This window comes from Lampetra fluviatilis, chromosome 2, assembly GCF_964198595.1.
Source record: "Lampetra fluviatilis chromosome 2, kcLamFluv1.1, whole genome shotgun sequence".
NCBI classification, from domain to species: Eukaryota; Metazoa; Chordata; class Hyperoartia; order Petromyzontiformes; family Petromyzontidae; genus Lampetra; species Lampetra fluviatilis.
This window is the reverse complement of record NC_136276.1, coordinates 14,396,949-14,414,225: the sequence shown is the minus strand read 5'-3', so window position 1 is coordinate 14,414,225 and position 17,277 is coordinate 14,396,949. Positions and strand designations below refer to the sequence as shown.

The 17,277-nt window shown below is 45.0% G+C and overlaps 1 protein-coding gene across 1 annotated transcript; it reads left to right on the top strand.

Moving 5' to 3' along the window:
* Positions 1-9,644: 9,644 nt before the first annotated feature.
* NAGLU (N-acetyl-alpha-glucosaminidase) lies at positions 9,645-16,037 on the top strand. Its single transcript, XM_078870635.1, has 6 exons — positions 9,645-10,234; positions 11,584-11,731; positions 12,045-12,191; positions 12,379-12,464; positions 12,820-13,076; positions 14,469-16,037. The coding sequence occupies exons 1-6, from the start codon at positions 9,705-9,707 to the stop codon at positions 15,671-15,673; spliced, it is 2,373 nt and encodes a 790-aa protein (XP_078726761.1). The 5' UTR covers positions 9,645-9,704; the 3' UTR covers positions 15,674-16,037.
* The last annotated feature ends 1,240 nt before the right edge of the window (positions 16,038-17,277 follow it).

The window sequence follows — 17,277 nt, the reverse complement described above, 5'->3', positions numbered from 1 at the left end:
ACACGGCCAATCAGTAAAAAAAGTGTCACGTTGACAAAAGACAAATAGTTCACTGCTTTAGCCCACCGGTGTGTTGAAGCGTGAAACCACAACATTTACAATTTGAGTACGACGTTTCGCTGGTAATTGCATCCAGCATCATCGGGCAATTCGCCAGAATGGTGAGGCTCTGCTGTGTCTCCCGTTCTTATATAGAGCAGCAGCAGGGTGACGTCATCATTAACTCATTAACTCATCAGGTGCAAAGATTTGAGGGGGGGGGTTATTGTAATTATATACTTGATTAGTAATAAGGCTATTGTTACGATGCGAGTTGTAGATTAGTAATCATTTGGAATGTGTTCTATTGTGATTATGCTACATTAATAATCAGTTAGTGCTTGTTTCCCTTATAAGGAATTGTAATGCATCTTATTTAATAATACGCTTCCAGGCCGCACTAAGCCTGTAGCTGTCTGAGCGATTAAAGTTATTTCTGTTTCTCTCAATCTCAATGGATTCTCTAATTAGTCTTTGCCAGTAGTAACTAGTTTTACACAACACTTCAACGTTGTCAAAATCAATTGAGTGTCCCTGTTGACAAGCATGTTTTGCCACTGCCGACAGTTGTGTTTGCGATAGTTTAATATTTCTCTGGTGTTCTTTTAGTCTTACACTAACGTTACGCCCTGTCTGTCCAATATAGCATCTGCCACATACACAATTAATCCGATATACACCTTGAAGTGTTGTGTAAAACTAGTTACTACTGGCAAAGACTAATTAGAGAATCCATTGAGATTGAGAGAAACAGAAATAACTTTAATCGCTCAGACAGCTACAGGCTTAGTGCGGCCTGGAAGCGTATTATTAAATAAGATGCATTACAATTCCTTATAAGGGAAACAAGCACTAACTGATTATTAATGTAGCATAATCACAATAGAACACATTCCAAATGATTACTAATCTACAACTCGCATCGTAACAATAGCCTTATTACTAATCAAGTATATAATTACAATAACCCCCCCCCTCAAATCTTTGCACCTGATGAGTTAATGAGTTAATGATGACGTCACCCTGCTGCTGCTCTATATAAGAACGGGAGACACAGCAGAGCCTCACCATTCTGGCGAATTGCCCGATGATGCTGGATGCAATTACCAGCGAAACGTCGTACTCAAATTGTAAATGTTGTGGTTTCACGCTTCAACACACCGGTGGGCTAAAGCAGTGAACTATTTGTCTTTTGTCAACGTGACACTTTTTTTTTTACTGATTGGCCGTGTCGGGTGGTGGAGGGTTACGACACATTTATAAATAACGCAATCTAAACCCAAAAATCGTTGATTATGAACAATATTGGTCGCGAAAGCCTACGTGTTAAAGCAAATTCAGATCTCGGTGAGATCTCTAACCACAGCGAATGTGTAGCTATGTGTTTTTCTAAATATAACGCATTGAACCCACACCTTTTCTTTAGTGATAAAAAAAAATTCCATCAATATAGGGCCAACTTTGAATGACAAATGGCATTCCTTTTTGGGATAACTGCTCATTCTTTTGACAAAGATATAGGCTTAGAGGCTCGCTTTTGGTTCTGAAAGCACAGGCAAAAAGGCGCGGTTGTGTTTAAATTATTTCCTTGTATCAAGTAATTTATTTTTACAATTGCGTCGCCTTTAAACCACGAAAGAGGGAGAATTGTGAGAACAAAAAAATATTCCAAATGTGTAAGTCGTTAGGGAGTGGCTGTGTGTGACTGCAGTGTAATTCAACACAGTGTTTCAGACGATGTAATGTATGGAGAAGGTGTTGAGGATGTATCAGCTGTGACTAGCAGGGTTGCCCGGGAGCAACACAGGCAAATTCTTCCTACACTCTGCCCTGCCACGTGTGCCCTGCTGAGGGCCTGAGCAGAAGTGTCCACTTTTCTCCCTTCTGTGTGAGTGTTGCGTGCCAAGGTGGCAGCTGGCAAACTCATCATAGTGGGACTTCTCGCAATAATGCACTCCTTTCTTGGAGGCCTCAGCTGCTGCTTCTTTGTGTTTGCTGCATCGTGAAGTGACCGTCCAACCTGGGCATCTGCCTACTTCAAGGTCAACAGAGATAGTGGTAGGGGGGGGGGTGCATCATAATTTTTTTAGTTGATGGGTTACTCGGCCATTCATGGCATTGTTACATTCATGAAGAGCAGGTGAGGGGCAAGGCCAATGCATTTTTGATTGGTCTGAAGACGGCATGGTGGGCATAGTTTGCATAGTTGACACGTACCTGGCTATTCATATACATCCGCGTTGAACGCACATAAATAGTCTGAAAAAAGTTGACCAGCATAGATCACATGTGTAAAAATAAGAGTTTTGTTACTTGAATAATATTACGTTGTAGGGTCATAGTGGAATGTGTTTGGGAGGAAGAGAAGGTGATGTTTGTAGGAGTTTTTATAGATTTTCCCTTTCAGGATCGATCCAATTGAAGAGCAGGGTTATTTTGCTCGCACTTGCCTGGAAAATGCTTCCCGAATGTCACATACAGGCACATTCATAAAATGTCGCTTTATCAATAAATTACCCCGACAAGCTTTCACTGCCATGTCAGCTGTCTGTCTGGGATTCAAGCCAACTGTAAAAACTGACTTATTCAGGCGTTGTATTTTTGTATACTGGATAAGTGTTGTTGAGCATTAAGCTAAATAATTTAACATTTTCCTGATTTATTAAACCCACCTTTTTTTGCTTTCTTGTGCCAAAAACTAAAAATTCAACCCAAATTTTACTCGTTATTTTGAACGTACAAATTTTCCATGTCATCACAGTTGCATTGTAACTGAGTTCACACAATACGATCAATCAATGTTAACTTTAAAAATAAGCGAGGAGTTTTGAGAGTGGAGGAGCTTGCAGTGTTACTCCTCCACCAGGAATCGCCGCCAGTCAGGACATCTCAAGCCACTCTGCCACCTCGACCCAATCTTGATGTTGTCGGCCTAAATTTCACGCTCTCTCACATGGGTACAGACGTTAATATAATTGACAGACTATTTTTACAGTAAATATGCGATTTATATGGCTTGCAATTAAGTTTTTTAAGGATATAAAAGTTCACACTGAACTGATGTTGTGGTAAAACACTTACTAACCAGCGTGGATGCATTTGCTTCCAGAATAGGAGCTTGCATGTGCAGCTCCATCTGTGCCTTGCCTGCGAGTTAATGAATCTTGATTATCAAACCAATTATTCACTGTGAGTTTTGCTTCCATTGCATAGTTTATCTTAATTCAGCAGGCAATACATTTGCTAAAGTGCCTTGCTAAATTTGTAGAGCATTCGAATCAGCTTCTCCAGTGCTGCACTTCCAGCTGATGTCAGATACCTGGGCTAAAGATGTTATGCATTTGTTCTCCCTGAATGCCAGCAGATGTGGAGGTGACAGCCTTCTGCGTTATTGCAGTATTGCCTATTATTGAGACTGGGCTGATACTGGTGAGAATGGCAAGACGAAAACAAATTAAAACACGAAATAGGTCGGTGTCTAAATTGCCTTAAATTTACACTTGGTATTACACACTGTTAATCATTACAGAATAGTGACCTGGATAGCATAAAGTGGTTACAATGGTCGTGGCACCGCACCATTATACCTTTGGCCCTTTGAGCTAGGTTCCATTTAAATTCCAATTAACATTGATGGTCTCTGCTAAGTCAATTATGCATTAAATGAGGATGTGGGGGGAGTCCCTCCTCAGGGTCACTTGAAACCTGTGATGTGCATCCAACACCGTTTCTGTTCGTGGAGTTGTTGCTGCACTGGGCCGCTGATTTCTGGACCAGAGTGACTCTCGGAGGGGTTGACTTGATTGTGCGCAAGTCAGAAAACAAGTGCCTGTTGGTCATGGAGCACAGTCGCATGAGAGAGGGTGGCCTGGTGCCCTGTACTCAGGCCGTTCCTAAGAGGCTGTCCATGAAGCTGATCGTAATGTCAATGTGTAGTCTGATGTGCTCTTGGGTAGCATGAATATTTGCACCATCAGCTGCTTGTGCATTGCATTGTACGTGCACTGCTGTGCTAATGTTAAACTCGAAGCATTCAATCTGACACCTGTCCGGTTGTCTATCGCGGTATTGTAGAACCTGTACATTACTATGCAGTTCAGGTTTATCATTGCATGCAAAACTATAGAGGACATTTTGTTAATGTTACCGTTGGTTTTATAACCAATTAATAAGTACATGCGCTGTGTCTATATTACGACCTGCAACTAATGGGATGTTTTTGTGTGCTAACATACTAACTTCCATTCTTGGATAATTGGAAAACCATTTCTAAAACCTGCATGTGCTTTCAGGCAGCTATCTACAACAACAACAACAAGATCAGTTTAATTTGCACAATTAAATGTCGTAGTAGTCTGTGTGTACGTTTCAGACTCTGGAATTGTAATGTTATCTTTTTTTTCGTCCCGGTTCTGCAAAAACCAAATTCCTCAATGTAGACGGTAAAACTAACGGCACAGCGCTCGCAAACGTACCTAAAGGGACCAAAGTAGCTGCTCCAGCCACTGCCGGCTTATTTATTTGATCTAACATGCACATGAACACAGGGAATGGTATTCAAAACCTTATACACTTCAGGGCAGACAGCAAACCAATTCAATACACGGAAAAGCTTATTTTAGAGATGAGGTATTTATTGTGTACATCAAAACATAAAACGTAAAAAAAAAATCACTTAACGCTGCTATTGAACTGTCAGGAACAACTTTTGTAAGCTCTAAAGGTGTTAGAGCTCTTGTACAGAATGACACTGCAGTAATTGTAAGCGGATGGTCGGACTCCGTGATAAACGCTGCAGAGGCTCAACCGTAACAGTCGCTGCTCTACTCACAGAATTGCCGCCTCCATATAGAGGCGAAGGGAGGGCCTTGGTGGTTTGGTCTGGGTTTGCTTTTGTGTTTGTGCATACTATGCTCATTAGATTAAACTTGAGCTGCAGGTTGTTTAAACGTGAATTGGAGCCAACGCAGTAAATGTACACTGCTCAGCTGTTCGTTAACTATCCCATTGTCTAGGAAGAAGAGTGTACAATCAGGCTGTATGTTTATGCAACTTCTGTACAAGCGTAGTGATATTTTAAAAATCACCAGCTAACAAGAGTCGCAGGGTGATGATGGTAATTGCATGTCTTTGACATGTTTGCCTTATGTGTTCACGTTTGCTCCTTCACACGTTGGTTTTTGTTGTTTCCAACCTGCACCACAGTGGAGACACAATATTTTCTGGCCTGTAACCAGGCCTTTTGGATGCAGCATCAACAGCCATACTTGAACCCTTCGAACCAGAGAGTGGTCTCGTCATGGGACCCGACTCATATGTTGCCTCACTGCCGCAAAAGGGTTTAAGATAACGGTCTTAACTGTCATTACCAAAAATCAAAAAAAAAATTTGTTTCAAAACTTGTGTCATCAACATTTTGATGGGAATTGTTATTGCTTGCTCACGTGTGTTTAAAAAAAACATTTTAAAATCTTAAATTTGTTGTAACAATGTTGGAGAAGTAAAAATGGTGCCTTTTTGGGGTATTTAAGTCCTGTGATTTTTCTCGTGATAACGACGTGTCTAAAGAATTTCATAAACCAGAGATCACTGCCTTGTTATTTCTCATGGCCTTCCATTGGAATGCGTGTTTACTCAATGAAGATTGGCTACCAAGCCAAGATCACTGCCGTTCTCGTTGGCATGCAAAGGCATGCTTTGTGCTACTTCAAAATAATGTCAATAAGTGACTTTTGCTGAAGAATGATTTGTCTCTGCTGCCAGAGTGGGTGCACAAATGTCTCTACTGCCAATGTTGGTACACAAAATAAGTGCCTAGAAAATAGTATCTTCAAGTCGTTTTGTATTGTTTTGCTTTCAGTCTCATACTCGAAAATGTAAATGTTTCGTTTCTGCATTGCCGCTGTGTGGTGCTAGTTGACCGTTGTAATGCAAAGTAAAAATGGGAAAATCACAGTAATTCTTTGGTGCAATTAATTGACTGTGTTTGGAGTCTTAGTTTTATGCATGGTTCATTATGATGTTCAGTAAAATGTTTTTATACAATGCTGCCATGGCAAAATGAACATAATACTGGATGTAAACACATATAGTGTTGGGCATGTAATGCATTTCAAAGTTGTAGTTGCAAACAACAATATTGATATGGAACTCACATTGCTGACATCACTCGTGCTCACTGATGTGTTATTTTAGAATTTGCTCTTGGGAGTAATTTATCACCTGCCAATTTTTTTCCGCATTAAAAAGCACGGTTGATATGGGTTCTTTTGTGCATATTCGTGCAGGAAAATCGGAAAGCGACAGCCCATGCCTTTTTTTCCATTACTGCATCTCTTGAGTGCAGTATTCCAATGCATTAGTGTAGGTTTGCCAGTTGCAACATCTGTGGCAAATAACTCAGAAAATTGGTCAGAAGTGGGAGTGAGCGGTGAGGATGGTTTTCGTGTGTCACGTGCCCTTTTGGTACTGGACACCTCACTGCCTACGAGGACCGTGTTTAATTACATTTCTAGAGGTCTTCCACCTCGCAGGTATCACGTTTACCGTGTCTCCAGTTTAAGGAGATTAAATTGAAACGTTGCATATAAGCTCTTTTTGATTAATGGTAAAAATGAATCTGCAGGGGAGTGGAGTTAAAAATAAACTGAATTGCTTATGCAAATGATAAACACAAGCATCATTAGCAATGTATTATTCTCTCGTACGGTAGTTGCAGTAACTTGACCTCTATGGAATAGGTCACAGATTCGCTCTGGGAATTGATGTTGGCACAAAGGCCTGAGTGGCTCACACACATCGAATGAAAGTTATTTACAACTTATTTTGTAATGCAGTGCCATGCCACAACGTTGCAAACCTCCCAAGAGCTTGTTGCTGCTTGAGTATGTTTGATGTGTTGTGTATCATCTGAGAATTGCCAGTGAGACACAGTAAATCATGTAAAAACCTACGATTCACCTTGAATGACAGTTTATTTCTGCAAGATTGTCACAGAGCTTTTAATCTGTATTCATGATCTGTTGAAGAAAATTCACAACGTCGACAGAAAGTATCTCTTTGCATTTAATGTGTAATGTTTTTGCTAAATGTTTGAAACGTTGAGCATGTGGTCTCACACACCTTTTCAGATATCTCCCTGCGTGCGTGCCCGGGGCATCATTTTTCCTGCTTTCAAATTTGGGCTTTATTGGATGTATTATTTAATGAAGTATACTTTTCGTTGTGTTTTGTCTGCAAAATGCTTCCCATCATTCCACAAAAGCGCTGGGCTGTGTGGTGCCATCGGCCCACCTCCCACCCCGGCAGTAAAGGTGCCGGACTGCACACCTTCTAACACTATGGTCCAATCAAAACACTGTACACCACTTGAATACAATAAAGTAAAACTCTGCATAGCCCGTGCGTCTTGCGTGTTTCGTATTATTTTCTGGAAAAGGGTTCAATACATCGGTTGTGCACTCTTTTGCAAATACAGAACACGGACACCTCTTATCCGTGGTGATGTGGGGACGAATATCGGATGCACTATTATCCATTGTGCAATCCGTAAATTGACTACTTATCTGCGGGGGAAATCATGGATAATTGCAGATAATAGGATGAATTTGCTGATTAACCCTATATATTCTGTGGATAATCGGAAGCCATTCCGCAAAGCAGGATGGGAAAAACGAATTGCACTAAATAGAATGCCACGGATAATTGTAGTTTCTGTGGAACCAACATCCCACGGATAATAGGGTCATGGGTAATAAGAGTTCTATATTGCTTTAATTCATGAAATGTATTGATTTCTTTCCCAACACTTTAATCAAAATATTTTCATTTATGTTTGCAGTAGAGTGGTTTACATTACCTATTTTCTCTGCTTTTAAAATGAATCCACTTTGGAGGGTGCATTACATTGACGTGATGGAGGTAGCCAATTGAAAATTATATATTTCTTCCAATTTAAAAATACTGTGGACTATCTGTAATATACAATTTGCCTTTTAAAATCTAGAATTTACTGAGATGTATTGTTGGATATGTTTTCTTTGCAAGTGTTACTGCAGATTCCCCATGAGGGATTTATAATTAGTCATGTATTTTGGCAACTGGTGGCACAGGTTTATATAGAGCTTTGGTTGAAACACGTTAACACCACACCTTTGGTCGCATAACCTTTTATTTCTCCTAAGTTGCCAGTCTTTTGTTTTTAAAATCAACATTTCCCAGGTGTGTCTTACAAGAGTTGTCCATCAGTGTTCTCCGCCTTGTAAAATATAATTCACAAGCGGAGAAAAAAAGGTAAAAAGAACACGTTTTTAAAAACTTGAAAAACACTTGACTATTGTCCTCATTAAAATACTGTACCTTATAAAAATGTGTAGGTGGATAACATTGTAGGAAGTACATCTTTAAGACATGGCAAGTTAATTATAAACTCGTGAGAGGTGGTGTTTCGTACACAGCCGTCAATTTAAACCCTGTGTAGAGTACTGTATATGTTGAACGTCTTTCGCACCGTACCTAGCCAACCGTGCTAATCGGACTGGACAGTTACGATTGATGTATTATGGACTGGACCAGTGTTCTTCACTAATTTTCAGAGGGGGCGAGGGGGGAGCATTTTCGCCGATAAGACATCAGTGTGAGGGCCGCCACATTTGAAACCATTCGTTTTTGCAGCATAATGAGGCGTTTTCACGTTTGTGTATTGTCGGGGGTCGCAATAAAGGCCTCCAGGGGCCTCCCTAAAGGCCACCAGGGGCCTCACTAAAGGCCGCCAGGGGCCACACTAAAGGCCACCAGGGGTCACACTAAAGGTCACCAGGGGCCTCCCTAAAGGCCACCAGGGCCCTCACTAAAGGCCACCAAGGGCCTCACTGAAGGTCCCCAGGGGCTGCACTGAAGGCCACCAGGGGCCTCACTGAAGGTCCCCAGGGGCTGCACTGAAGGCCACCAGGGACCTCACTAAAGGCCACCAGGGACCTCACTAAAGGCCACCAGGGGCCTCACTGAAGGTCCCCAGGGGCCGCACTAAAGGCCACCAGGGGCCGCAGGTGGCTTGCGGGCCTAGCAATGAAGAACGCTGGGCTGGATAGTCACAATTTACCACTTTGTCCATGGACCCGTGTGTAACCTTGCCATCACGTGCAGCCTGGCTATGATCTGTTATAATCTGATGACTATTAAATCTAGCCATGCCCCTAGACCCAATTACATCCCAATCGGACCTTGTTATGCACCAGTGCCCCTGTGTAGCCCGGCCCTAGCTTTGGGACTTAAATTTATCCCAGCAATGCTCCCAGACCCCCATGTAACACAGCCATGCCCAATAATAAAATCTGTAAATGACGAAACAAACCATCATAAACCAGTGCAGGCCAAGTAAGCATACGTTTCAAACAACACACGGAAGTTCACAATGCAGTTATTCGTGAAGTGTTGGTGGTTCTTTTTGCATGACGGTGGCAATAGTGCTCGTTGAACACACGTCTGTGCATTGTTTAAAACTAGCCATGCCCCCAAATGTCAAGCGAGACCACCCCACCCACCCCCAGCATTGCTTTCAGGGCGGTTCTGCGTGCGTGTTTCCTCTACTCGCTCCGCCCTGAACACGGTGGGTGCGGGGAAGGAGGGGGAAGGAGAGAGAAGCAGAGGGACAACGGTAGTGGTGGATGATCTTGCCCTCCATCGCCCATCTCCCTGCGATGTCCCCATGCCTCCGCTCGAGGTCCCCGCCGGACCGAGGCGGGTCCCCTGGCACCCGGTCCCGCGTGGCCCTTTCGGGGCTCGCTTGGCCTCTCCTCTTCCTCTGCCGGCTCGGGGTCGTGTTCGGCTCTCCGGAGGGCCAGTCCGGCTCGGGGTCCGGGGTGTTCGGCCTGTCCTCCCCCACCGAGCCGCGCACGCAGTCCAGGGCGGTGCAGCTGCTGATCGAGCGGCTGCTGCCGGGCCGGTCGGGCGAATTCTCGGTGTCCGTGGACCCGGCCGTGGCCCGTGCGGCACCCGGCGGTGCCTTCGAGCTGCAGAGCGGCGCCGACGGCCGCCTCGAGGTGCGGGGCAGCAGCGGCGTAGCGGCCGCCTCGGGCTTCTACTTCTTCCTGAAGCGCCACTGCGGCTGTCACGTGTCGTGGTCCGGGGCGCAGCTTCGCCTGCAGAGGCCCCTGCCTCGGGTGCCGGGCCTCGTGCGTGTGGAGAGCCCCAACAGGCGAGCGGGGGGTGGAGAACACGGGGACAGCACCGCCACTGACTGACTGGCAGTGACCCTGGCCCTTCACTCTGACCCTGCCCTTCACTCTGACCCTGACCTTCACACTGACACTGACCTTCACCCTGACACTGACCCCGCCCTTCACTCTGACCCTGACCCTGCCCTTCACTTTGACCCTGCCCTTCACTCTGACCCTGCCCTTCACACTGACCCTGGCCCTTCACACTGACCCTGCCCTTCACCCTGACACTGCCCTTCCCTCTTGACACTGACCCTGCCCTTCGCTCTGACCCTGCCCTTCACCCAGACACTGACCCTGCCCTTCACCCAGACACTGACCCTGCCCTTCACTCTGACACTGCCCTTCACTCTGACACTGGCCCTGCCCTTCATCCTGACACATCCCAGGGCCCTGACACTGACCTACCCCTTTCGAATCAAAATCTGTATTTATCCTGGAGGAATCCGATGAGCTATGAAGCTGTTTTTCACAGATATCTCGTGTTTTCGGGTCAGCAAGTTACAGCATCAAACAATACAAACTATCCAAATAGGAGTGCAAAATAGAAAAAAAATTCACCATGGCACACTGATCTTGAAACACCCACTTAGAGGACAATATAAGAAATGGACATGCATCTAATGATTATTCTGACATTAACGTGAAGAAACTAAATATATATTCATATATCTGTCCGAAAGTATTGATAAAAAAGGTTTGCTTGTGTTGAACCACAATGTTGCTTACATTATGCACTCTCAGAAGCCCTTGTGGTTGATGGGAAGTGTAAACAAAGACTTTATTTTACGTGGACGGACAGATACGTGAAGATGTGTTTATTTATTTTGGTTTATTATTCCACAACTACGCTAATTATGATGTGTTCACGGGAAGTGGCGTGTTTGGCCAGTCCTAAATCTATCCCTATTCAAAGGAACAATGTTAACAGAATATTGCCCTGCCTCTAACCCCAACACTCAAGTGAACATCTAATCCTTTAAACCTCGCCCATCAGCCTGCACGGTTATGTGGTGATGGAGAAACAATGCCACATCCTACTGGCATTAACCCCGATTAAAACACCAAGAGAGCATAGTCCTGCATTTAGCCTGACGCTGACATGACCCGATCGAGTTCGGGGGCAGGTGGATCTGTTTGCCCCAGTCTTCGGATCTAAGGTGGCATCAAAAAGGACATCATGGACCTTAGAATGAGCCACAGGGCACCTCATCTGACATTTTCCCTGGTCCTCCAAATGTCGTTTTTGCAGCCATAGCAACAGGACATTGGCTGAACCCTGATGTAAATAAACCTGACCCCTAACCCGGGGCTTGTGCACTTTCAGGTTCCGCTATTACCAGAACGTGTGTACGCCAAGCTACTCGGCTGTGTGGTGGAGCTGGAAGCGCTGGCAGCAGGAGATCGACTGGATGGCCCTGAATGGCATCAACCTCCCACTCGCCCTCACCGGACAGGAGGCCATTTGGCAGAAGGTTCTGCTTGCCAGTGTGGAATACTGCTCTGAGAATAAAGACCTTCGAACTGCACTTTCAGTTGGATTGAGAAATCATTAATTCATGTGACAATGTATCTACTGTATGTACTGTAAATACATAACCTTTGTGCAGATTAGTAAATTGTATCTGCGATTACGTATTTGCACACTAGCTGACCTTTGTTACACCATTTAAAAAGTGCAGAACCTTCCATTGTTTGAGTGCATTTTCACATGCCCTTGTTTTGGTGCCTTGACATTGATGTTCTCTCATGCTAATACTATCCCTATTCCCTCGCGTGTAACTCCAGGTCTACCTGGCGCTGGGGCTAACGCAGGCAGAGTTTGATGCGTTCATGGTGGGCCCTGCCTTTCTGGCCTGGCAGCGCATGGGCAACTTGCACAGCTGGGCAGGACCACTGCCGCAGAGCTGGCAACAAGGACAGCTCGCCCTTCAGGTTGTTGCCTCCGGATGTTTCCCCATGCATGTTTATGTAACAGAGGCACACAGACGAAGCTGCAATACTTCCTTCCCAGACTCAAACCAACACGCTGTTCGGTTGCCCACGCTTTGAACATTATCGAATCACGTTACGCGTACTCTTGTGATTTTTAGTGAGGCTGTTGTGATGCGGTGTTTTGCAGATGAAGATTGTGAAACGGATGCGCTCATTTGGGATGATGCCCGTCCTCCCCGCGTTTGCTGGCCATGTTCCTGAGGCCATCACTCGGTGAGCCAACACGCCGGGTAACAAGACTCGGGCTGTGCCTCATGAGGATGTAGAGATGTGTTGTGAAACAAAATGATTTTCTGAATAATGTGGTCCTTTCGACTTTGGTAATGGTTATTTTCTGATTTTAAAATGTCCTTTTTTACACTATCATATGACTGCTTTTTGCAATCACGACAACTCGAGGAATAAACTGAAAATTCTGAATGTTTCAGCTAGGTCTATGGAGGGTTTACATGTATTGCTATTAACGGCTGTGGAGCAGCAATTTGCATTGTAATGAACAACTTTCAAGGACGATCACTGTGTGGGAGGAGGCCATCATTCATGATGCCATGTCCTATTTTTCTTGCAGGGTGTTTCCAAAGGCCAACGTGACGCGTCTGGGCACGTGGGGCCACTTTGACTGCAACTGCTCCTGCACGTTCCTGCTGAGCCCAGAGGATCCACTATTCCGCACCATCAGCAGCGCATTCCTTTCCAGGATCATCGCGACGCTGGGCACAGACCATGTGTACAGTGCCGATACCTTCAACGAAAACACACCCTCCTCCTCGGAGCCCACCTACCTTGGCAGCTTGAGCGCCTCCATTTACAAGTCCATGACAGCCGGTAGGTGTGAGTGGTTCGCACCTGATGCTTTACCCACCTTATTGTTTTAAACTCGTAAACATACACTTATTTTTTATTTAAAGTTTCCGTGACTGCAGGGATTCATATTTTTGGTTCTTTCGGTAAAGTCAAGTAGAAGGGAAATAATAAAATAAAAAAGATATAAAACAATAAAAAGTATCACGACGTTTCGACTGCAACACCACCAGCAATCACCATCAGGTGTGAAATCCACAGCAAGAATATTTGAAAAAAGTGGCGGTTTTTCCTAACGTCATAATTTTATTATTTCCCTTCTCCGTGACTTTACTGAAAGAACCAAGAATATACATACACTTATTGTAAGCACAACGTCACAAAGCCTCTCTGCTCAAACGAGCAGTAACCTTGGTGTCATTTAATGTTTTAATTGGTGGCTCTAAATCTGTTGGGCACAGCGGTGGCTAGATGCCATCCTCCTCCCCTGGTATGAAGGAGGGTGTGGGTTCGACCCCGACCCTGACGCCTGTCTATTTGGACTTTGCATGTCCTCCCCTTGGTCTCGTGGATTTCTATCAGAGCCCTCCTGGTTTTTCCCTCCACATTCAGAATAAACATGCATTTAGATTATTTGGCTGCTATAAAGTTCCACATGATAAGCCACTTCATTGAGCTATCATTTGTGGCCAGGTCACCTCTAAAAAAAGAGCTATACAGCTTAGTGGGCTTTACCTGGTAAAATAAAAAAATATTTCGTTTTGTTTTAGTTTAGGTTCCTTTATCTCCAAAGCGCAACCATCGTTCACTTCCCACAAGGTGGCACTGTACTCGTTTTATAAACCTCAGAGGACTGTGGTGGTGGGTCAACTCCTGACTCGGATTAACATATTCAATCTTCCGCGAGCCAGTCATGTAGTCTGCCACTACCATTCCACCAGATTATATTACCGCATAAATATTTAAACCCGAATGTCAGTAAATTGTGTCAGTTTTCTCGTTAAATATTAAGCTCCTAAACAAATTTCATTGCTACAAGTGTACAGCATTTTGATTTATCATTGGAACCTTATGGTGGGACCCCGGGGTCCAGAATAAACGGAAGTCAAAATCGTAATTGATCAATTTATTTTTGGCGACTCCGTCCCACCGCGCACATAAATTCCGTAACCCACCTGGCACGGATCATTCTGTTGTCATGTCGTCCAAGCGCAGCAAGGACGAATGCGCACAAGAAACAAAACTTTGAATAGCGCATCGTGTAGAGCTCGTCGAGAGGAACAGATTGCCGTATCGTTCACCTTCAACACAACATACAATTACGTCGCAACGCAGTTTACGTAAGAGCCGGGGGCTTACAGGACCCCGGTGTCCCGCCATAAGGTTAATTTGTATTTCTTTTTTCGCCCAAATTAGTGGACAGCAAAGCAGTGTGGCTGATGCAAGGCTGGCTGTTCTACCACAACCAAGACTTCTGGCAGCCACCCCAAGTCCAGGCTCTGCTTAAGAGCGTCCCTCAAGGCAGTATGTTGGTACTCGACCTTTTCGCGGAAACTTTCCCTGTCTACAAAATGACAGAATCCTTCTATGGCCAGCCGTTCATCTGGTGCATGCTGCACAACTTCGGGGGGAACCACGGTCTATTTGGCAAAGTGGAGAGCGTGAACACGGGACCGGCGGCCGCACGCGCTTTCGAGGGATCCACGATGGTGGGCACCGGACTCGCTCCTGAGGGCATCGAGCAGAACGACGTGGTGTACGAGTTGATGAATGAGAAGGGGTGGAGCGATGAGCCGGTGGACCTCGCGACTTGGGCTGGCGACTACGGCACACGCAGGTACGGAGTGGCAAACGCGAACGCCATCGCGGCGTGGAGGCTGCTCTTCCGGAGTGTTTATAACTGCACCACCGATGTTGTGGACCACAACCGGAGCCCGCTCGTGTGGCGACCGTCGCTCAAACTCAGCACGGCGACGTGGTACAATGCCAGCGACCTTACCATGGCGTGGGAGCTGCTGCTGAATGGCTCTGAGCAGTTCGGCACGAGTCAGACCTTTCTATACGACTTGACGGACGTGAGTCGGCAAGCGATGCAGCTGCTGGTGTCTCACTTTTACGAGAGGGTGCGCTCTGCGTTTGCCGCACGTTCTCTCCGCGAGCTGCTTGAGGCGAGTGGCATCATTGTCGAGGATCTCTTCCCTGACCTGGATGCCCTCCTGGCGAGCGACGGTCACTTCCTGCTGGGTCGCTGGCTGCGCGATGCAGCTGCCATGGCCACGTCGCCCTCAGAGGCCGCCATGTACGACTTCAACGCCCGCAATCAGATCACGCTGTGGGGACCCAAAGGCAACATCCTTGACTATGGCAACAAGCAGTGGGCGGGACTGGTGCAGGATTACTATGCCCCACGCTGGAAGCGCTTTGTCAACATGCTCGTGGAGAGCATCAGCAGTGGACTGCCCTTCCACCAGGATGAGTTTAATGCCCAGGCTTTCCTACTGGAGAGCGCCTTTGTGTCCAATGGGAAGAAATACCCCACAGCACCCGTGGGAGACACCTTGAGCATTGCCAGAAAGCTCTTTCAGAAGTACAAGAGTTACCTGCATGGCATAGGGTGGTGATGTCTTCTATTTGTATTATACAGTCACTTTGCACTATCTTGATGTTGATTGCATTTCATTTCCTGGCGTAACCTGTGTGTCATGCACATAATGTGCAGTGGATATATAGATCTCGAGGGACACTATATGGTTGATGTTATATGTACACGGTTAATAATGTGGTCTTCAATGATTAAAAAAAAAAATTCTTACAGATACTGTTTGCACACATATGGGTGAACTGCCTTGGGTGTGTATCGGTTGGTATGTGCAGCATTCTCTTTATGTGCAAAATTTACCCAATGTCTAAACTAGAGGAAGAAGTTGTATAATTGTTTTTATAAATGTTTGAACAGAATATAAATATTTTTGAAATAAAGACATTTTTCACTGTTATTTTTCATGGAAAAAACGCGGGCAATGGGAAATGCCTGTTTTATTTCAACAAATTAAACAATAAACATGCACACACACAGATATTCATAAAGATAACAGAATGCTTTAAACAAGATCGTTCATCTTGGACATTTGTTTCGGTTTGAAGTAGTTTTTCATCTGAAAAACAAAACAATTGAAAATGGCGTTAAATTAAATTATCACAAGTAGAACAGCAATAGTATGTATGTTGAACTTCTTTCGCACCGTACGTCACCAACCGTGCTAATCGGAGGTGCGTAGACATTGAGGATGCTGGTTTAATGGTTAGCGCATCGGGCTTGCAATCCAGAGATCACGGTTCAATTTCATTGCACGGCAGTTGAAACAATCCCCACTGCCTCTGTCCATCCATCAGAATAAATGTGTACACAGTTGATCGGCAGGTCGTGTATAGCGGGATAAAGTGGGTACTCTGACCTCTTCCAAGACATCTGGCTAGTGTGGAAGAGTAGGTTAAGTACCCCCTGGACAGGTTTTCCATAGCTCCCTCTAGTGGAGCCCTTTCAACACCAGTGGTGTGAGCAAGTAATTGCAGAGCTGCGCCGTAATATATATTGTTAGCCACCGGTGACTCATTCAAAACCAATCATTCCTTGCCACTTCCCTTTCTCAATGGAAACCTTGGTCCCATAAAATAGACCCAAGGCTTGCCCTGGGTGTCTGGTGCTCACCATATAAGACTGCGGGGGGAAGGTGAGGGGTGGGCGTCGGGGCTGCCAGACAGATGGGAACACCGGTGGCCCACCTGTCTCACCGTCCTTGGCTTGGCCATAAAGAAATGCTTGCATTGTCCGTAGAAACTGCACAGACACATATAAAAGACAAAGACAGTTTTAGCCTTATAAAGACCTGAGTTCAAATTCTGTTGGTAACCTACCAAGGCCAGCACTGCACAGGATGAGGTGATATGGTCAGCACTAGCATTGCTGCCTATATCTTCCCATTAGTGATGCTCTTATATTCCACCGTGCATTCATTTAATACTGGAAACAGTGAAGTCCAGGACAGTTTCATGCACAGCTTGCCATTTGTTTATTTTCCTTGATTCAAATTTTATCTAAGTCACCAGGATCTGAACTCGGTCTGATTTAGCAGTATAACATTGCTCCCACAATAGATTTACACACACAAATACACCTATTAGTATGACGTATCAAAGGAGAAAAATCCTGCTTTTGAGCACGTTA